This window comes from Cynocephalus volans, chromosome 11 (assembly GCF_027409185.1).
Source record: "Cynocephalus volans isolate mCynVol1 chromosome 11, mCynVol1.pri, whole genome shotgun sequence".
NCBI lineage: Eukaryota > Metazoa > Chordata > Mammalia > Dermoptera > Cynocephalidae > Cynocephalus > Cynocephalus volans.
This window is the reverse complement of record NC_084470.1, coordinates 96,843,376-96,860,846: the sequence shown is the minus strand read 5'-3', so window position 1 is coordinate 96,860,846 and position 17,471 is coordinate 96,843,376. Positions and strand designations below refer to the sequence as shown.

Here is a 17,471-nt window from a genome sequence, read left to right as displayed (position 1 = left end):
TCACGACACGCATCACTCGGCTGCCATTAGCACCGTGCTTCCACGCTCTGCATCCCATCTGACTTCACACAACCCACAGGACAAGCACGATTCATGAAATGTGGTGCAGCCACAGACACAACGGGTCCTAGTCCCAAGCCTGTCACTTGCCAGCTGTGTGACCTCATGCAAACACTGGGTCTCCTCAAACTCCTCTTCCCTTCCCGGCCAGAATCTCATGACGGAGGTGACGGAGATGTCCACACCTGCTCTCTCCCCTCCTCACCTCTCATTCAGTCCTAAGCACAATCTAGTTCCGCTTCTGTCCCCATGTCACCCATGGAACTGCTTCTGTCAGGATCACCAGGGACATCTGTACTGTGTTCGAGATGTGGCATCGAGGGTTCTTTTTCCTCCTGAAATTTGATTTTCACAATCTTAAAAAACAAGAAAAAAACTAAGCAGTTTAGCCTAATGGTTAGAAGTGTCGACTTTGGAGTAAAACCTCCAAACTTCACTTTCCACATCTGTAAAACAGAGAAAATAATAGAACTACCTTATAGAATCGGTAGGGACAGCAAATCCCGTTGAATGGTGGCTGTTACAGTCCCAGTACTACTTTCTATATAAATAAATTCGCGCGAGGGAGTTATTGGAACGTCTCTGTTCTGTTCCCTCCTGGCCACTAAGAGGCGCACTTTGGGATAGAAGAAACTCGGGCGGAAGTAGTCTAAAAACCGGATTGGGCTTCAACTTTTGGCGGAAGTAGGTGCTCCCTACCAGGTCTGAGCTCAGAAAGAATTACAAATTTTCTACGTAATCCCAAGGCAGGTAAGGTAAGTTTCCAGTTCTATTCCTAGATATTAATGTATAATAGGAAAACATGTATACTTGGCATTTTTTGCAGCATTATTTCTCTGACGCATCTTTATTTTCTTTGAAGGACCCGTGGCCGGAAGATCTCGTCTTTTCCTTGCCAGGACCTAAGGGTCACGTCCCATCAGCCCTTGCGCACCCCCGCCCCTCTCTCTTCCTCGGCGCTGCCTACGGAGGTGGCTGCTGTCTGTTACTTGGTGAGTCCTAATCGTGGGCCATCCTCATTGCTGCGGCCTTCATCTGGCCCCACCGCCCCATGGTGTCGTCTTTGGGGCCATTGCCGTCGTCGGTTTGCTGGATCCTGTACGGGAGCAGCAGAACGATCTGAGAGGCGATGGGGTTTTGCCTCCCAGTGCTGCTTGCCGCTCTACGGAGGCCGCCTGGGGTCATGCAGAGCCGCGGACTGCTCGTTTGATCCCCGGCGGCGCAGGTGCTGGCCGGGGCCCGACCACGGTGCTGCCGGGAGGCCGTGGAGGACCTGCGGTGGCCGGGCTCGAGGCCGAGGGTCACGCGCTCGCCGCTGTCGGCCCCGCGCGGCCTCCCCTCCCCCGGGGTTGCTGCGGGTCGACTCGTTAAGCCTATAACAGAAGCTGCGGCAGCGGACGAGGGTCTCGGGGACACTTAACGTGAAACGGCCCCGTGTCTTCGAGAGAACAGGAGCGCCTGGTGGAGAGGGTGGGGTAGCGGTAGGGCGGCTCTCGGTGTCTGCAGGTGGAACCGCACCCTCAGAGGACCGAGGCGTTTGGAAGTGCGTCGGGGTGTGTGCGCTTCACGAGGTTATTGTAGAGCGCCAGCCCCCAGGGGAATTGTAGGTTTTTCTTTACTGAACGTTTACTTTGTGCGGGCATTAAACGTGCGGTGTCATCTACATTTTACAGGGTTTCAGATCAAGTGGATTGGCCAACGCCCCTGAAAGGACCACCTGGGGGGCGGGACACTAAGTGGGGTGGGATTTGCTGCCCCTTACAAGCCGAGAAGGCCTTGGGGTCAGTTTTGTTTTAGGTCAGCAGTTGGCATATTTTTTTGTGCTTTTAGTGGGTCGGTGACCCCTCACCTCCTGGGATCGCGTCTGGAGAGTGACTAGTATTCTGCCAGCTTCGGAAACGGGAGGGAAAGCAAGCCAGGCAGAGGTACCCATTCCATTCCCAGCTTGCTCAGTAGTTGGAGATTGGAAGACACTCTGCAACAGTGTTCAAACCCTGGCCAGGAAAACCTCCTTCCAGGATTCTCCTTTAATTTGGGTCTGCCTTTTTCTTTAAGGCATCATGGCTGCCCTCAGGCCCCTTGTGAAGCCCAAGATCATTAAAAAGAGGACCAAGAAGTTCATCCGGCACCAGTCAGACCGATATGTCAAAATTAAGGTATATGGTAGTGGGATGGAGATGGTGTTGGGGTGAAGAAAGGAGTTCCTAAACAGGCTGTGGTGTGTGTGACATCACCTGGTGGGAGGGTTACTTTTGATAGATGAACTCGTTTGTGGTCGGTGGGAAAGCTCTCTGTAGAAACTCAGGTCTCCCTGAGGGTCCCTTGAATTGTAAATTGAAATTTAAATAAGGCACACTTGGCTGTTTTGAGGACTTTGTATTTATATCATGCATTTTAGGTGGCCTGATGACAGCAGGAGAGGCAGATGATGCCCATTTTATAGATGAGAAAACTCAGGTTCTGAGAGCAGGGCTCTTTGTCATATCACATACATGGTCCCTCACATCTGCAGTATCTGTCGTGGGGGTGTGAGCGTGGGTCTACATTTGTACTGATTAAAGCCAGAAATTCCTATTTTTTCCACCAATAAAAGCTTAAAGAAGTAGAGGAGTCCGTTTGGAAAGTAGAAATCAAGGGCACTGCGCATCTCTGCGGGATCTTGGAGGCTCCCTGGACCATTTGGCCGCTGCCCTTGTGCGTGGTGCTTCTCCCTTCCTGGCGGGTCACAGCCACACAGACACTTACCACCTGTGCGCTCTTTCTTTCAGCGTAACTGGCGGAAGCCCAGAGGCATCGACAACAGAGTAAGGAGAAGATTCAAGGGCCAGATCTTGATGCCCAACATCGGCTATGGGAGCAACAAGAAGACAAAGCACATGCTGCCCAGCGGCTTCCGGAAGCTCCTGGTTCACAACGTTAAGGAGCTGGAGGTGCTGCTGATGTGCAATAGGTGAGGTGGCTCCCTCCTCTGGGGTCAGGCGTCAAGTCTGCTGCATCTGTGTGAGTGGCTCTGGTGCATGCTTTAGAACCTCTTGGGGTTTGGTTGGAAGGGTGTGGGAACATGAGACCAGAGAAAGGAGGACTTTGGTAGACACAGCGAACTCTGCAGTGTCCTTCGAGCAGTCTTTCCAGAACAGTGCTTGCTCTATATGGGGGGTGGGGGAGAGGGCAAATAGCCCCAGACCTAAGTGGCACTTTATTCTATGGTGTGGTGGAGAGCATCTTCAGTATGTTACAGGAACAAGGGAGTTGCTGCCTGACAGGGGCAGGAGGGCTTTAGAGCCCAGTGCGGTCTGAGGTGAAGGAAAGGAGGAAAGGCAGGCAGAGAATAGCTTACAGAAAGATGTAGAGATGAAAGAGCACATGGAGGGTCCACAGGGCTTTAGCTGTAGGTGTGGTGGGCAAGTTAGACACTTGTTGTATTAGAGACTCAGTGGTCTGCCTTGGCCGAAACTCTAGGGCTATGGAATGAAAACATTTCTCATGGAAAGCGATTTAGACACTTTGTATGAGTCTGGATTGAAGGGAGTGGTATTTTTTGGTTAAGCAGAGGATGGTTTATTTTCTTCCCTTCCCAGTAAACAAACCAAACAGCTGCGTTTGTCTATAATGGTTGTAGACAAAACTAATAATGAACAAAACCAGTATTCTAACTTGGTTATATTTTGAGATTGGAGTTTTAACCAGATGTTGAAATGCTGGAAGTTTCTTTTAGAAAGGATAAGAGAAAGGATTAATGATGGATACCCAAACCACAGTAAGCAGGTCGGCAGCTGAATTATGGCAGACATAACTCAGTACCTGTGGTGTAGCAGAAGTGATCTTTCTTCATTTGTGGTTTGCTGCTTGCCATATATATGTTTTTAATAGCAGCATGGAAGTGTTCATAAAGACCCATAGAAATACTAGCAGCAATAACCAGTTGGAAACAACTGAAAATTTAATTAGTAAGTGGTAGAGTACTGGGTGGAATATTACACATCCAAAGTGGTTGTCATGCAAAAGTGTGGAACATGCCAGGGCGCGGGATGCATTTAAAATGGTTAGTGCACTGTGACTGTGGTTATCAAATATGTAGGTGGACCAGGACGGGGAGGGTTTTTTTGTTTTTAAGTGTAATGCAACCTAGTCTTAAAAACATAGACTCATTTTAAAATATAGCTACTTTGAACTAGTGGACTCCTCTATATAAAAGAAAAAATTCTTTGTGTGGGTTAACTCATCTCTTGTGTTACAGTTATTTTCCCACAGTGTTCTTAAGCTATGCCCACAGCCCCATTTAATCATTCCTTACAGTCCTGCTTCTGTCGTGGCTGAAATTGCTTCAGGGGTGGAATGTCTGTTTGTAACCCACGGTCGATGGCTTGATAAGCCACCTCCTTACTAAGACTGCTCCTTAAGCCATTTTGCATCAAACTGGGGCAGAGCATAGCTGCTTCTTGTACTTGTGAGGAATTAATTACAACAGTACCTGGCATACTCAGTACTCGAGATATGTGAGGGCTTGTTACTGACTGGGTGACTTTAGGCAGTGTTACTTCTCTCAACCTGAATTGTGTCCTCAACAGTCAAACTAGGAGCCCTTGATTTGATTCAGACTTGTATTCTGCTCTTGGCCACTTTGCAGAGATATCCAAAACTTCTCATGGGCAAGGCCAAGCACCCGGAGACTGGGGGGTGGGGTTGGGCCAATTAGTACTGAGAGAGAATCTTTGGACCTGGGGTCTGGGCCTGTGTTTGTCCTTGTCCTGTTCCATTATTTGCTTTGTGACTTGGGAATTCACTTCCACCTTTGTGGGCCTTGGTTTCCTCATCTGTAAAATGGAGATGATACCTGGATACATGGCTGCTGGAGGATTAAGTGAGAGGGGACAGTGCGGGTGCTTGATAAACTAGAGCCTTCTTATTACTACCAGGGAGCACTGCAGGAGCCTTACCCACTGGTACCATGGAATCAGGGGACCTTGGGGTTTGGGGGCATGTAGGTCTCAGTCAGCAGCCATTGACCAAGCATCTCTCTCTGGTGCTGTGACTCGGAGGTTAGAGTGAATAAAGCCATGGCCTCCCCAGTAGAGTTCTATAAGTGTGTGTTCAGGGCTGGCTTGTTCCTTACCCACTTAATTATTCTCTTCCAGATCTTACTGTGCTGAGATTGCTCACAATGTTTCCTCCAAGAACCGCAAAGCCATTGTGGAAAGAGCAGCCCAACTGGCCATCAAAGTCACCAATCCCAATGCCAGGCTGCGCAGCGAAGAAAACGAATAGCTCATGTGCACGTTTTATTTGTTTAAATAAAACCGTAAAAACTGCCATCTGGCATTTTCCTCCCTTGGTTTTAGTTTTCAGTTTCTTGACGAACTTTGACAGCTTGTCACAGAGATTGTTCTTTTGCCTGTTAACACCCAGCGGAGTCTTCCCACTTGGAGGGTTTATAAAGGACACTCAACCTTGAACAGGGAACATGGCCTCAGGTGCCCAGGCTAGCCTCATTCAGCTCCAGTTGGGGCTGGGGAAGAGGGAGGAAGAGCTGGCCCTCAGACCAAAGTAGGCTGTCAATTGAGACACTGAAATGAGGAAGCTTGCATCTCCCAGGCAACAAGTAGCTGTTCCTAGCTTCACTTTGTGAAGCTGATGACAGTTACCCATGATGGTTCTTGTGAGAACTGAGAAAACTTGCATCAAAGTGTCCAGAAGAGTTTCTTCCGTACTCCAAAATTCTTATGGGGTGCAGAGATAGCATCCCATGACTTCTGTCCAAAGACACAGCAGGATGATTCAGCCTTGGGTACTGGAAGGTGGCCTCCCCTCCCCCAGCTGCTGCCTCAGGCCTAATTGTACCAGTTTCCCAAGGTGTGGGGTCTCACTGGTGAGGATCAGGCCTCTTGGTTGGTGATCTCATGTTTAGCATGACAAAGCTTCCTTTTTAACTGCAGCTCTGAACCTTCCTTAGACAACATTATTGTTTGTTAAGGTTATGATCCCTCTTAGGGTCTATTCATTAACCTGGGACATCACAGAAAATACTTTGGCCTGTCACTTACATTTTTGTGTCCTCAAACTAAAAACTGGAAATGACACGTTCAGAACTTTTCCTCAGGACACAAACAGTTGATTATGCCTGGGTGTTGACCTGAAAGGTGACTTGTACCTCTCTGTTGCCCAGTTTGCTACACAAGCACTGACTTCTGGCATCGCAGAATCCAGATAAAGTGAAGTAAAGAAATATGCCTGCTGTCTCCTAACTTGTCACAGCTGTGACCAGAGTCTATCTTTAAATACTACTTGGGGAGGCAGGAAGGGACTCCCCAGCTTGCAGGAACCAGACTAACTAATACGAGGGGGAATACGGTAGAAATCACTGGAAACCTCACCCTGTTTCTTTGAATGACTGTCCTGAGTTAAAGGGCCCAACTGCTGGCAGCCTCAGCTCAGGCTGGTGCCTGGAGTTTGGGTCCCTGGAGAAGGCACTGTAAGCCCTCACCAGGAGCAGGGGCCCCTAGTGAGATGATGGGAGGGCAAAAGGAGAGGCCTGAGGCCTGCAGTGGGAGGTGAGGCCTTGGGCTTTGGTGGGCTCCTTTTTCTTGAGCGAGGGCCCACCTGGACACTGGGGGAGGGCTAGCTGAGCTCCATGGAGTCCGTGCTGGGCGCTGAAGCAGAATCCTTCTGGATGCTTTCAAAGAGGGCAGCAAGTTCTGGGTTGGCTCGGATTTGGGTGGAGAAGTCGGCCATGCTGGGGCTTTTCCCCACCTCGGGGATGGTCAGCAGGGCGGCCACTGCCCTCATGGCAGAGCGCTTCAGTTCATCTTGCTTCTCAAACTCCTGCTTCACGGAACCAGCCTTGACCTGAAGAGGGAAACAACGGGAGGGGCTGTCTCCAACTGAACCTGGCCTCACACCACCACCTCCTCACTGGCCTTTGGCGTCCCCTTGGCCACCTGCGATCTTCCCCACCAAATCCGATCTGCAACTTCGAGGTCTGAAGTCTCCAGGCTCCCCTAACTGCCCCCGTCGGCTCTTCCACCTTGGCGCTTCTAGGCTGGCTTGTTTCCCCAGGGCAATCCCTGCCTTCCAAGAGGAGCCTCTGACTAGCCAGCCAAACTGCACACCTTTATTTTTGTTAATTTATACTTTGTAGAGACAAGCACTCTAGAGTATGGCTTTATCATCTCCTTCCAAGGACAGCAGGGATCCAGCCTGTACTTAATGTGCTTAAAACCTCGGTCGTATGACTGGACTGAACAAATGGATTACTGTGACAGTCTTCCTTCCTCCTCTCACGTCCCTGCCCTGCGATCCATTCCTCAGAGGCAGATGGAGAGTAAAAATTGAAAACCGCCTTGTGCATCCTGTTTCCTCTTCCTCCACCATCTCCCGCTAATTCAGAAAATCTCAGTAATTCCTCCACTGCTTATGGAGTAAAGTTCAAATTCCCTATGCTGGGTCCTTCCCCTAAAGAATCTAGTGTAGTGGGTAAGAGCTTGACAATTGGGTTGGACAGTCCTGGGTTCACATGGCTTTGCCTCCTGAGAGGTGAGACTTCAGGTGATCACTTCTTTGAGCCTCGTCTCTCCATCTGTGGGTAAGAGCCACCGCTTCCGGTGTTGCTGGGAGGGCTACATGACTTAGCACAGCTCCACACTCGCTTCCCTGAAACCCTTGGGGCCAGCTGTGGTTTGGAATCCAGGATTTTCGGGGTTTTAGAAAGGTAATGCTGTGCAAGTGACATTCCCAGTGAGGTCTGGTGCAATTCTCTGTAATCAAATACATTAATATCTCCTCCTCTAAATGGATGAAAGATGCATGAGTGTTATGAGAAGTATAATAAAAGGACCCAAGGACCAAAACTGCCTCATGCCAGTTCAAGTCGAGTTACTAAAAAACGTTTGGTTTTCAGAGCTTTGTAGATTTCAGAATTGCGGATGAAGGACTGAGGATGCGGAAGTGCCAGCATCCCACACAGTGCCCCAGACGCCTCCCGTGCAGCCAGACCGAGTGGCCTCTGTGCACCGCAGTACAAAGCTCCTGGTGCCATCTCGCCTACTGCAAGAGTGCCCTGACACTGCAGTGCCATTTACAGCTCCTCTCTTGTGAACAGGGACTTTTCTCAGTGCCATACCGAGACTGTCAAGACTGCAATGGCCCTGAAGAATCACTGTTTTTTGGATTGGCTTGATACTGAGCATATGTTAAAAATTTAAACTTACAAGGCAGGTTTCTATTAAATTACCAATTTAATCTGTGCTGTGGATTGAATTGTGTCCCCCAAAGTCCATGTATTAGAAACTTAACCCCTACTGTGAATTGTATTAAGAGGGTGGGAAATCCTATTATGGTAATTGAAATATGGAGCCTTGAAGAGGTGATTAGATTGTAAGAACCATGTCCTGGTAAATGGGTTAATAAGTTGAGGGTTAATGGTGGTCACGGGCGTGGTTGTGAGGGCTTTAAAAGGAGAGCATGTGAGTCTCTCTGCTTCTGCGTTTTTTGCAATGTGACACCCTGCATCGCTGAAGCCACCACCAAAGAAGGCCTTCATCAGATGTGTTCCCTGGACTTTGGATGTCCCAGCCTCCAAACTGTAAGCAATAAATAGTTTCTTTACATATTATCCAGTTTCAGGTATTTCTGTTGTAAGCAACAGAAACAGACTAATACAATCTATTTTACTCACATAAGATTTTTTTTTTTTTAAAAAGGGTTTTGCTACTTGAAAATTACTGCTCTGTGTATCTCTCCTCTTTAAGCTCCTGTCTAAAATACTCTGGACTCTTTTCGGTTAATTCCTACCCTTTCAAAACCCAAATTAGTTCTTTCATTCAACAGGTTTTTCCTGGTTACTCTCTGGGTGCACCAGGCTCCATTTCCAACACTGCAGCTTTCCACGAGGCTTTCCGCCCCAGATGCCTCCTCTGGACCCTTGTGGCACTCCTGTCTAGCAGCAACTTGCCCTAGATCAATCAATCACAAGAGTCTGAGCCAGCTTCCCAACCAGGATATGAGCGGATTGGCAGTAGGGAACCATCGTGTTTAACGTTGTATCCTTTGTACCTTGCACAGGGCCCAGCACCCAGGAAGTGCTTAATGAAAGAAAGGTAAGAGACAGCTGGGTTTGAATAGCTCTGCAATTTACTAGCTGGGTAGCCTTGGCCAATAATTTAACCTCTCTGAGCCTCTGTTCCTGTGTATACGATGGTAAGAACGAGAAGTAATTTCTAGGGCAACGATAACGATTAAGTGAAGCACTTCACACACCACCGCACCGTGAGGCGTTCAGTAAGTGGTTGCGTACGTTGGCAGAGGATCCAGCAGGTGCTCCAGGGCCTGGCCAGGGCTGGGGCAGGGGCTTACCTTGGCAGTGCAGGTGGCCCTGAGTGGCTCAATGAGCCGGTCCACCCTCTGCAGGACAGGCACAGGGCACAGAGTAGCCAGCCGTGCGAGCATGATGAAAGTCAGCATCTGCCCAGAAGAAAGGAGATGGAGTTCTTGGTGAAATGATGCAGGACCAAAAGGAGTGGGCCCCGGGGAGAGCACAGGCTCTGCAGCCAAAGCCTGGAGCCCAGGTCCAAACTCCCACAAAGTTCTGCCAGGGCACTGCCCAAGTGTCCCCCTCTGGGCCTTGGTTTCCTCATTTATAAAATGTGAATGGTAACACTTGCTTGCCAGCTACACTTGGTTGACCTGAGGAAGATCAAATAATAAGAGGAACCAGGGAGGGTCCCAGTGGCACCACATGGGTGCCAGGGTGTTCACTGCAGCGTTGTGTATACCGGTGAACATGTGCAAAGAAACTACGTGTGTAACAATGAGCTCAGCGGAAAAGGGGGTTCCTGTGGCTGTGAGCTAGGACAGAGAGGACTGATGCACGTCAACAAGGAAAAAGCAACATGCGGGAGATGTGTGTTAAAAGATCAGGAGACAAAACAGCATATGTGGTGGGATCTCATTTCTGTAACCTACATCTCATACATGCATCTCCAAGGCTTTGAGAGCAGGGACCCCATCTGTCACACTGACCTGTGTGCGGCACTCACTTAGCACTGCGTGACTAAGTAAATTAAGAATGTTTATGTGCATCTTTCCAGGAAACATACTGAGATTTACAACAGTGGTTCTCTCTAGGTGGAGGGGAGGTTTTGGGGTGATGATTACTTGCTTCTTTGTTTGATTTTGTCTTGTGTGACTCTTTCAAAACGAGCAGGTATTACTTTTGATTAGTTGTTTATATTGGTTTTTCATTATAAAAGTGATTCATGATCATGGTATATATTAAAAAAAGATACAGTATGATGGTTCCTCAAAAAATTAAACACAGAATCACTATATGATCCAGCAATTCCACCAATTCCAGGTATATACCCCAAAGAATTGAAAGCAGAGTCCGAAAGTGGTATTTGTACCCCCTGTGTTCAAAAAGCGAAAACAACCCAAGGGTCCATCAATGGATGAGTGGATAAACAAAATGTGGCACATCCATACGACCGAGTATTCCTTAGCCACAAAGAGAAATTTTGATACACACCACAATATGAATGAACCTCAGGGACATTATGCAAAACAAAATTAGCCAGTCACAAAAGACAAATACTGTATGATTCCACTTACATGAGGTACCTAGAAGAGTTAAATTCATAGAGAACTGTCAGTGTTTAAGAGGCACAGAGTTTGAGTTTGGAAGATGACAAAGTTCTGGAGCTGGATGGTAGTGACGGTTGCACAACACTGTGAATGCATTTAATGCCACTGAACTGTGCACTTAAAATGGTTAAAATGGCAAATTTTATGTTATGTCTATTTACCACAATAAAAAATAATTCCTATTATATATGTGATAAACCATAAAATTTTTAAAAACAAAAAAGGATATAAAATGAAGAAACCTGCTGCCCCTCCAGCCCCAACCTCACTCCCACAGGTAATACAAAGGCCCAACCTCCTAGAACTAGCTTTTATCACTTAACAGTGGATCCTGGCGATCTTTCACTCCAGTACACGAAGAGATCCAGCTCATTCTTGTTTTGTTTTGGCAGCTGGCCAGTACAGGGATCGAACCCTGGACCTCAGTGTTATAAGGCTGTGTTCTAACCAACTGAGCTAACTGGCCAGCCCCCAGCTCACTCTTTTTAATGCTGCTGCTATTGTGTTTAGTTTATTAAGCCAGTTCTCTACAGATGGTCATATGGGTAGCTGCCAGCTTCTCCCAGTGCCCAGAAAGCTGTGAAGGACAATCTTGCATATAAAACTGTGAACACGTGTAGGAGTCAGCCCAGAGGCTTTGTGCACAGGTCAGATGGGATGAGGCGGACTTGCTGGGTCAAAACTGTGTCTGGGAATTTAAAAATTTTCTAGTTACTGCCAAACCATCCTCCAAAGAGCTTGCCCAGCGTACACTCCCATCAAAAGTGTCTGTGATGTGGGTTCCTTTCCTTATTAGAAAATAACAATGCAGCAGTTTTTAGGGGGGTGCCTGGAGTAGGGAGCAGGGATGAAAAAGCATGGGCCCAATGATGCTGCCTGGCTGTCCCTTGGTCCGGGGTGGCTGGCACTTGGTCCTACCCGGATGTCGTAGTGGTCCTTCAGCCCATCCTCCACGTGGTTCAGGAACTCACAGATGTCCAGCTGGCCCAGGCAGCTCTCGAGCAGTGAGTACATGCACTCAAAGGCCGCCTTCCGCACATCTAGCCCATCATCGACTGTATGCTTAAAGGGCCCCATCTCCACCTGCAGGAGGGAAGGGTGACAAAGGGGTGGGGAATGTGGGCCCGGGGTAAGAACACCTCCCCGCGTTTCTGCCATACACCCCCCCCCTCCATTGTTCAACACCGTGTCCCGGCCCCAAATCATGCCTTACACTCTCAAGTCTCCATTCCCTTGCTCAGCCTGCAGTGCCCTCGTCCGGATAATAACAGTGTTAATAATAATAATTGCTATTGTTATATTCTACTGATCAGGCACTGTTTGAGTGCCAGGCACTGTGCTGAGCACTTGACAGATGACATCTTACTCAAGCAGCACAGCTGCCTTCAGAAGTAGATGTCATTATTGACCCCATTTAACATAAGAGGAAACTAAGGCTCAGACAGGTTAATTAACTTGCCCAAGGACACACAGCTAGTGGCTGAACTAGAACTGAAAACTTTTAGCCTATGAAACTTTTAACCACGAGGCTCTGCTCTTAATGGTAACCACCTCTTGACCCCTCAAAGCCTAGCTCACATGCCCCTTCTTTTGGAAACTTTTCCAACCCTCTAAACAGAGTTGCCTCCTCGTCAGTGATGACAGAAGGCTTGGACCTCGTCACACTGTGTGATGACTGAGCTGTTAAGTCAGCTTTCATCTCTGCCTCTTCAATGCTTACTTTGCCACGTGGGCCCTAAGTAAGTTAAGTACTCAACAGGGCGCTCATCTCTCTCCTTCAGGAGGCTGTGATCAGTTAGTTGGTGACAGAAACCACGTCTGGCCCAACTCTGAGTCCTGGCATTTGGACCCAGTGCAGGTGCTGGGCGAACACCTGCTGAACACTGAGTGACAAGAGTAGCTTACACTGACCCAGTGCCAGCTGTGTACAAGGAGCAGCTCTGAGCAGTTACAGGACTTAACACATTGAATCTTTGCAACAACCCTACGACACAGACACGATTATCACCCTCATTTTGCTTGTGAGGGGAAACTGAGAATCAGAGAGGATTAGGTTGCTCTGGCTGGGGTCACACAGCTGGGAAGTAAGGGCAGGCCTTGGCCCAGGCCACACGGCCCCAGTGCCTGCTCTGATGAGATTTCTCCTAATCCTTGCCACAGCCCTACCAGCAAGGCACAAGAGGCGGCTTCCCCCCAGGGTCCCCAGCCTGCTCCTCACCTCTCGGATGAGGTCCCGGCGGATCTTTGTTTCCTGGTAGAGGAGGGGCAGGATGTTGTCCAGCAGGTCCCGGACCAGCGAGGGTTTATTGTGCACGGCCGAGTTGAAAAAGGCCAGAGTGGCGCGGCGCACGTTCAGGTCTGGGTCCTGCAGGCTCTCCATGAACTCTCCTGGCAGAAGGACCAGAGCAGTGTGAGGGACACATAGCCAAACCACAAAACCACCTGTATCCTCCACCTCGGATGGCTGGTTACCATGAGCTCTGCGCACCTGGCTGAATGGGGCAGGCGTGTTCTGAACATCTGCTTTGTCCCAGGCACAACCACCCATCAAAGTCCAAATAAGAATTCCAATCCAGGCTCTGCCATTTAACTATGGGACCTGGAGAACCTCAACATCCTCACCTGTAAAATGGGGTTAATAACAGTACCTACACTTTTAGGATTAAAAACGTGGTAATGTATATAAAGCACACAGCAGGGTGCTTGGCACAGAGCAAAGACCCCACAAATGATAACTTGACCTTATTACAGATGAGCCTCCTGGAGATCAGAGAGGTGAAGAAACTAACACAGAGTTACAAAGCACCTCTCAGAGTGTTCTTTTTGTAAATCTTTAGAACTGTGTTAATGTAGTATAAAGACAGTCCCTGATTTACAACAGTTCGACTTAACAATTTTTTGACTTTATGATGGTGCAGAAGTTATATGCATTTAGCAGAGACGTGTTCAGGGTGGGCTGGGCTAAGTGTGATGTTTGTAGGTGAGGTGCATTAAATGCATTTTCAACGTACAGTATTTTCAGTGTATGATGAGTTTATCAAGAGATAACCCCATCATAAGTCGAGGTGCATCTATACTTAATAAATAAATAAAATTAAGGATGGGGGAATGCCTAAAAAAACTAACTGTATTTAAAATGATTAATAGAACTGTCCAGTTTATGAATGAGAAAACAACTAATCCAAACAAAGTATTTTGACTTTGAATGCCCTCAGGCTAACGACTAAAGAACTATGTATAAATATAGATTTTTCACAGAGATAAGGGTTGGTAATTCTCAAGGTACTTTCTGTGCATTTCAGGATTAATAAAATAAAATGAAGCAAACAGAGGGGCCAGCCCATGGCTCACTTGGGAGAGTGCGGTTCTGATAACACCAAGGCCACGGGTTCAGATCCCTATGTAGGGATGGCCAGTTAGCTCACTTGGGAGAGGGTGGTGCTGACAACACCAAGTCAAGGGTTAAGATCCCCTTACTGGTCATCTAAAAAAAAAAAAAAAAAAAAAAATAATAAAATAAAATAAAATAAAGCAAACAGGATTAAGAAAATACATATCTTGAAGATATTGGGAGCTGGGTTTCTTATTATAAGAGAAAGGAGTTATGGATACGGAAAAGGGGAAGGCTGGAATGGACCTTGTGGTGCTGGACTAGAATAGGAGGCAGGTATGAACTCATGGTTTTCCAGATAGGTGGTATGTAGGTAGATAGATAGAAGGAAGGTCAGAAGAAAGGAAAAAAAAAAAAAAAAAAAAGGAGGGAGGAAGAAAGAAGGAGGGAGGAAAAAAAGACACGTATAAGTGCATATGTATGTGGACACGTGCACGTGTATGTTTGTCTGTGTACATACATATACACATTTCCTAGTTTTGTCTGCTGAGAGGGTCTAGCAGCAAAGGTACCCCATAGAAATGAGCACACCTAGTGTCCACATCTTGGATTCTAAATACCATTCTCCCCTAAAAGGAGTCAAGTCTCCTTGGAGAGATGGCTGATTCCAGGACAAGGGCAGGAAAGGTCCAAGATGAGGCTAGAGCATCTTATTACATCAAAAAGTAAAGACACACCCCAAGAACGATGGTGACATGTTTAGGGAGCACAGGAACCAGCTTGAAGGGCTCCCAGTGGCTAAATCTGAGACAATCTTGAGCCTCAGGATTAAATAAGGGCAGTAATAGATTATAACCACTGAATGAAATGGGAAACCATGAGTCCATGCTGATATAAATAAATGATGAATAAATCTATGGGGGACGGCCAGCCACCAAAAAAAAAAAAAAAAAAAACAAAACCAAAGAGATCGGGGAGAAGGAAGAGCTCTTCCTGAGAGTAGAAAGTTATAAATACAGAGGGATGACAGAGTTAGAAAGTTGCTGTACGGCAGATATCCCAGTGACCACTGGTTCAGGCAAGCAGCAACAGTGAACACTAAACCTTGTGAGCAAAAATTTGATGAGGAAATTTACACTGACTCAAACATAGTTACTCTAGGTCAAGGGTTCAGATCCCCATCCAGCCAGCCACCCAAAACAGTAATTATTCATCCAAAGGAAAAAGAATAACTATAGAGTGAAGGAAACTCTACCACAACCAGGGAATCAAAGTTACCACCACCAGCCACAGGACAGACTGCTGTCACATGCCCTGATGTGATGCACAGGGTAGGATGGGATGTCTCCCAGCAGAGAAGGATGCACAGCCAGGGCTGGCAGCCTCTGGGCTCTTTCTACTGAGCCATGCTGGTTCCCATGTTCTCTACTCTCTGAGAACACAGTTACAGGGAGCTGGCAACACCCAAGTTCAAATCCCCTCTCTGAGACTTGGTTTCCTCATCTATAAAATGGGGCCAGTCCTACACACCATGCAGGGCCTGTGAGGATTAACTGAGATGAGGTGCATTAGAGGCTGAGCGTGGGGCCTGATACACAGCGAGAGCTAAACACTGTGGTTCCTACACACTAAAGCAAAACCAGAACACCCAGGTGGAGGCCCCTGGGGGTGCCAGGCCTGGCGGCTCAGTCACAATGGAGGAAATCAGGCTGGGGGTGTGTGTCTGCTGGGTCAGGACATGGGAGGAAGTTGCTGCTGACAGCAATGCCGTAGCTTCTGGATGTGGTCTCCAATTCAGAGTGTGGTCACATTGTCAACCCCTTGGGCTCACATAACAGCACCTGGTAATTGGGGATCAGCACCCCCATCATACAGGTGAGGATGAGATGACCTGTCCATGCTCACACAGCCAGGGAATGGCAGAGTCAGGAGTTGAACCTGAGGCTGGTGGGCTCCAAAATCTCTCTCCACTCCACTGGGCTGCCTTGCCTGGATGAAGAGGGCTGAGACTCCAGTGCAGGCCAGTTAATAGCTAGCTGCAGATTTGGTGCTCTGAAGGGGCGAGGGGTCTGCCTTCTCTAGGAAAAGCCTAGTTCTGCAGAGCTTCAGGGAATGGGCTCAGTCTCTTCCCATTGAAGGTTGCTTGGGCTCTTCAGGCCAGAAGGACCCTCAGACAGGTGAGCCACTCTTCCCCGTCCCAGTTTGGTACCTGCTAAACTAAGGCATGTGAGAGGTTGGTGGTTTTCTGCTTTCAAGAACCTGTGTATTTAGGGAGCAGATACTCTGAGTACCCAAGGTCTCCTAGAGGATGCAGATAAGAGTTTCTGAGGCCCATTTGACAGATGACAAAACTGAGACCCATGGGGCCAGCCCATGGCTCACTTGGGAGAGTGAGGTGCTGATAACACCAAGGCCACGGGTTCGGATCTCTATATAGGGATGGCCAGTTAGCTCACTTGGAAGAGTGTGGTGCTGACAATACCAAGTCAAGGGTTAAGATCCCCTTACCAGTCATCTTTAAAAAAAACAAAAAACAAAAACTGAGGCCCAGAGGTGAGCTCAGAGGCTCACACAAGCGATTCAGTGGCAGCACAGGGATTTGAACCCAGCCTCTTAACTTAAGAGCCAGGCCCTGCTGCCCATCATGGGGGTGAGGCGGCCTCCGGGGTCTCCAACTCTCCTTGGCTAACGTGTAAGAAACATAAGCCCAAGTTTAAGGGCTGGGTGGGGGGAGGTACTCACCGATGAAGCTCTTCAGGAGGGGGTCAATGGGATGGGGCTGGTCCAAGATGAGGAACTTGACCGCTGTGATGACAGTGCTCCGGGTATGTGGCCGACCTGCAGGACGAGAAGAGGTGGTGAGCAGCAGGACATGCCGAGGCTCTCCCTTGCCCCTGCGGGAGGCAGAACTACACCCCTCCCATCTCTGGGAAAGTCGATGCTACCATTTCCCTTAGCAGCCTTGAATAACCCCTAAACTCTTCCTGCTGCAGCTGAGAGAGTAAGACCACTGGTTCTCAGGTAGCCACACTGCAGGATGCAGACAGAGAACCAATACCCCATGACAGTGATCACTTCTACAAAGACCTTCCCTCAGGCTTTGGGAATGCATTATATTTTTCAGACACATTAATCCTCATGATAGTCCTATTAATTAATAAATAATGAAATAAGATTCATTAAAATAAAAATGGTTATTAATCTCTACATAGGAAGAAAGACTCAGAGGTTAAGTTCACATCTAAGGCCACACAGCAGATCCAGAATGCTTGGCCAGGCCCCTCCTGGGTGTGCATTCTCCAAGCAGGGGCCAGCTGTGTTTTGGGCAGGCTGAAGGCCATGGGGATTCCAGCAGAACTCAGACCATCCCCGAGCTCAGTAATGGAGAACTCACTCAGTTTTGCCTTGCTGCTTGCTTTCTAAGTAGAGAAGCTACAGAAAGGGA

General features: G+C 48.1%; 2 protein-coding genes and 1 non-coding gene across 4 annotated transcripts in view; 2 read left to right on the top strand and 1 right to left on the bottom strand.

Moving 5' to 3' along the window:
* The first annotated feature begins 948 nt into the window (after window positions 1-948).
* Window positions 949-5,372, top strand: RPL32 (ribosomal protein L32). Its single transcript, XM_063115040.1, has 4 exons — window positions 949-1,052; window positions 2,116-2,216; window positions 2,829-3,010; window positions 5,196-5,372. Exons 2-4 carry the CDS (start codon window positions 2,121-2,123, stop codon window positions 5,323-5,325), a joined length of 408 nt encoding a protein of 135 aa, XP_062971110.1. The 5' UTR covers window positions 949-1,052; window positions 2,116-2,120; the 3' UTR covers window positions 5,326-5,372.
* LOC134391430 (small nucleolar RNA SNORA7) lies at window positions 1,907-2,046 on the top strand. The gene has a single exon (XR_010024969.1). It is a non-coding gene; the product is annotated as a small nucleolar RNA SNORA7 (small nucleolar RNA).
* Window positions 3,976-17,471, bottom strand: part of CAND2 (cullin associated and neddylation dissociated 2 (putative)) — a 34,900-nt gene continuing 21,404 nt past the window's right edge. The window contains exons 11-15 of one of the 2 annotated variants that reach the window (XM_063115038.1): window positions 16,769-16,864; window positions 12,914-13,083; window positions 11,614-11,778; window positions 9,409-9,516; window positions 3,976-6,903 (exon numbers count right to left, since the gene is read on the bottom strand). In XM_063115038.1, coding sequence (XP_062971108.1) covers window positions 6,676-6,903; window positions 9,409-9,516; window positions 11,614-11,778; window positions 12,914-13,083; window positions 16,769-16,864 — 767 coding nt within the window. In that variant the 3' untranslated portion in view covers window positions 3,976-6,675. Of the gene's footprint in view, window positions 8,637-9,408; window positions 9,517-11,613; window positions 11,779-12,913; window positions 13,084-16,768; window positions 16,865-17,471 lie in introns of both variants that reach the window. The other variant, XM_063115039.1, reaches the window with a different exon arrangement.

Excerpts from the sequence above, each read along its gene's own strand:
- RPL32 (XM_063115040.1), top strand. The coding sequence starts at position 2,121 with ATGGCTGCCCTCAGGCCCCTTGTGAAGCCCAAGATCATTAAAAAGAGG. Across the intron at positions 2,217-2,828 it reads ACCGATATGTCAAAATTAAG|CGTAACTGGCGGAAGCCCAG; the intron begins GTATATGGTAGT and ends TCTTTCTTTCAG. Across the intron at positions 3,011-5,195 it reads GTGCTGCTGATGTGCAATAG|ATCTTACTGTGCTGAGATTG; the intron begins GTGAGGTGGCTC and ends ATTCTCTTCCAG.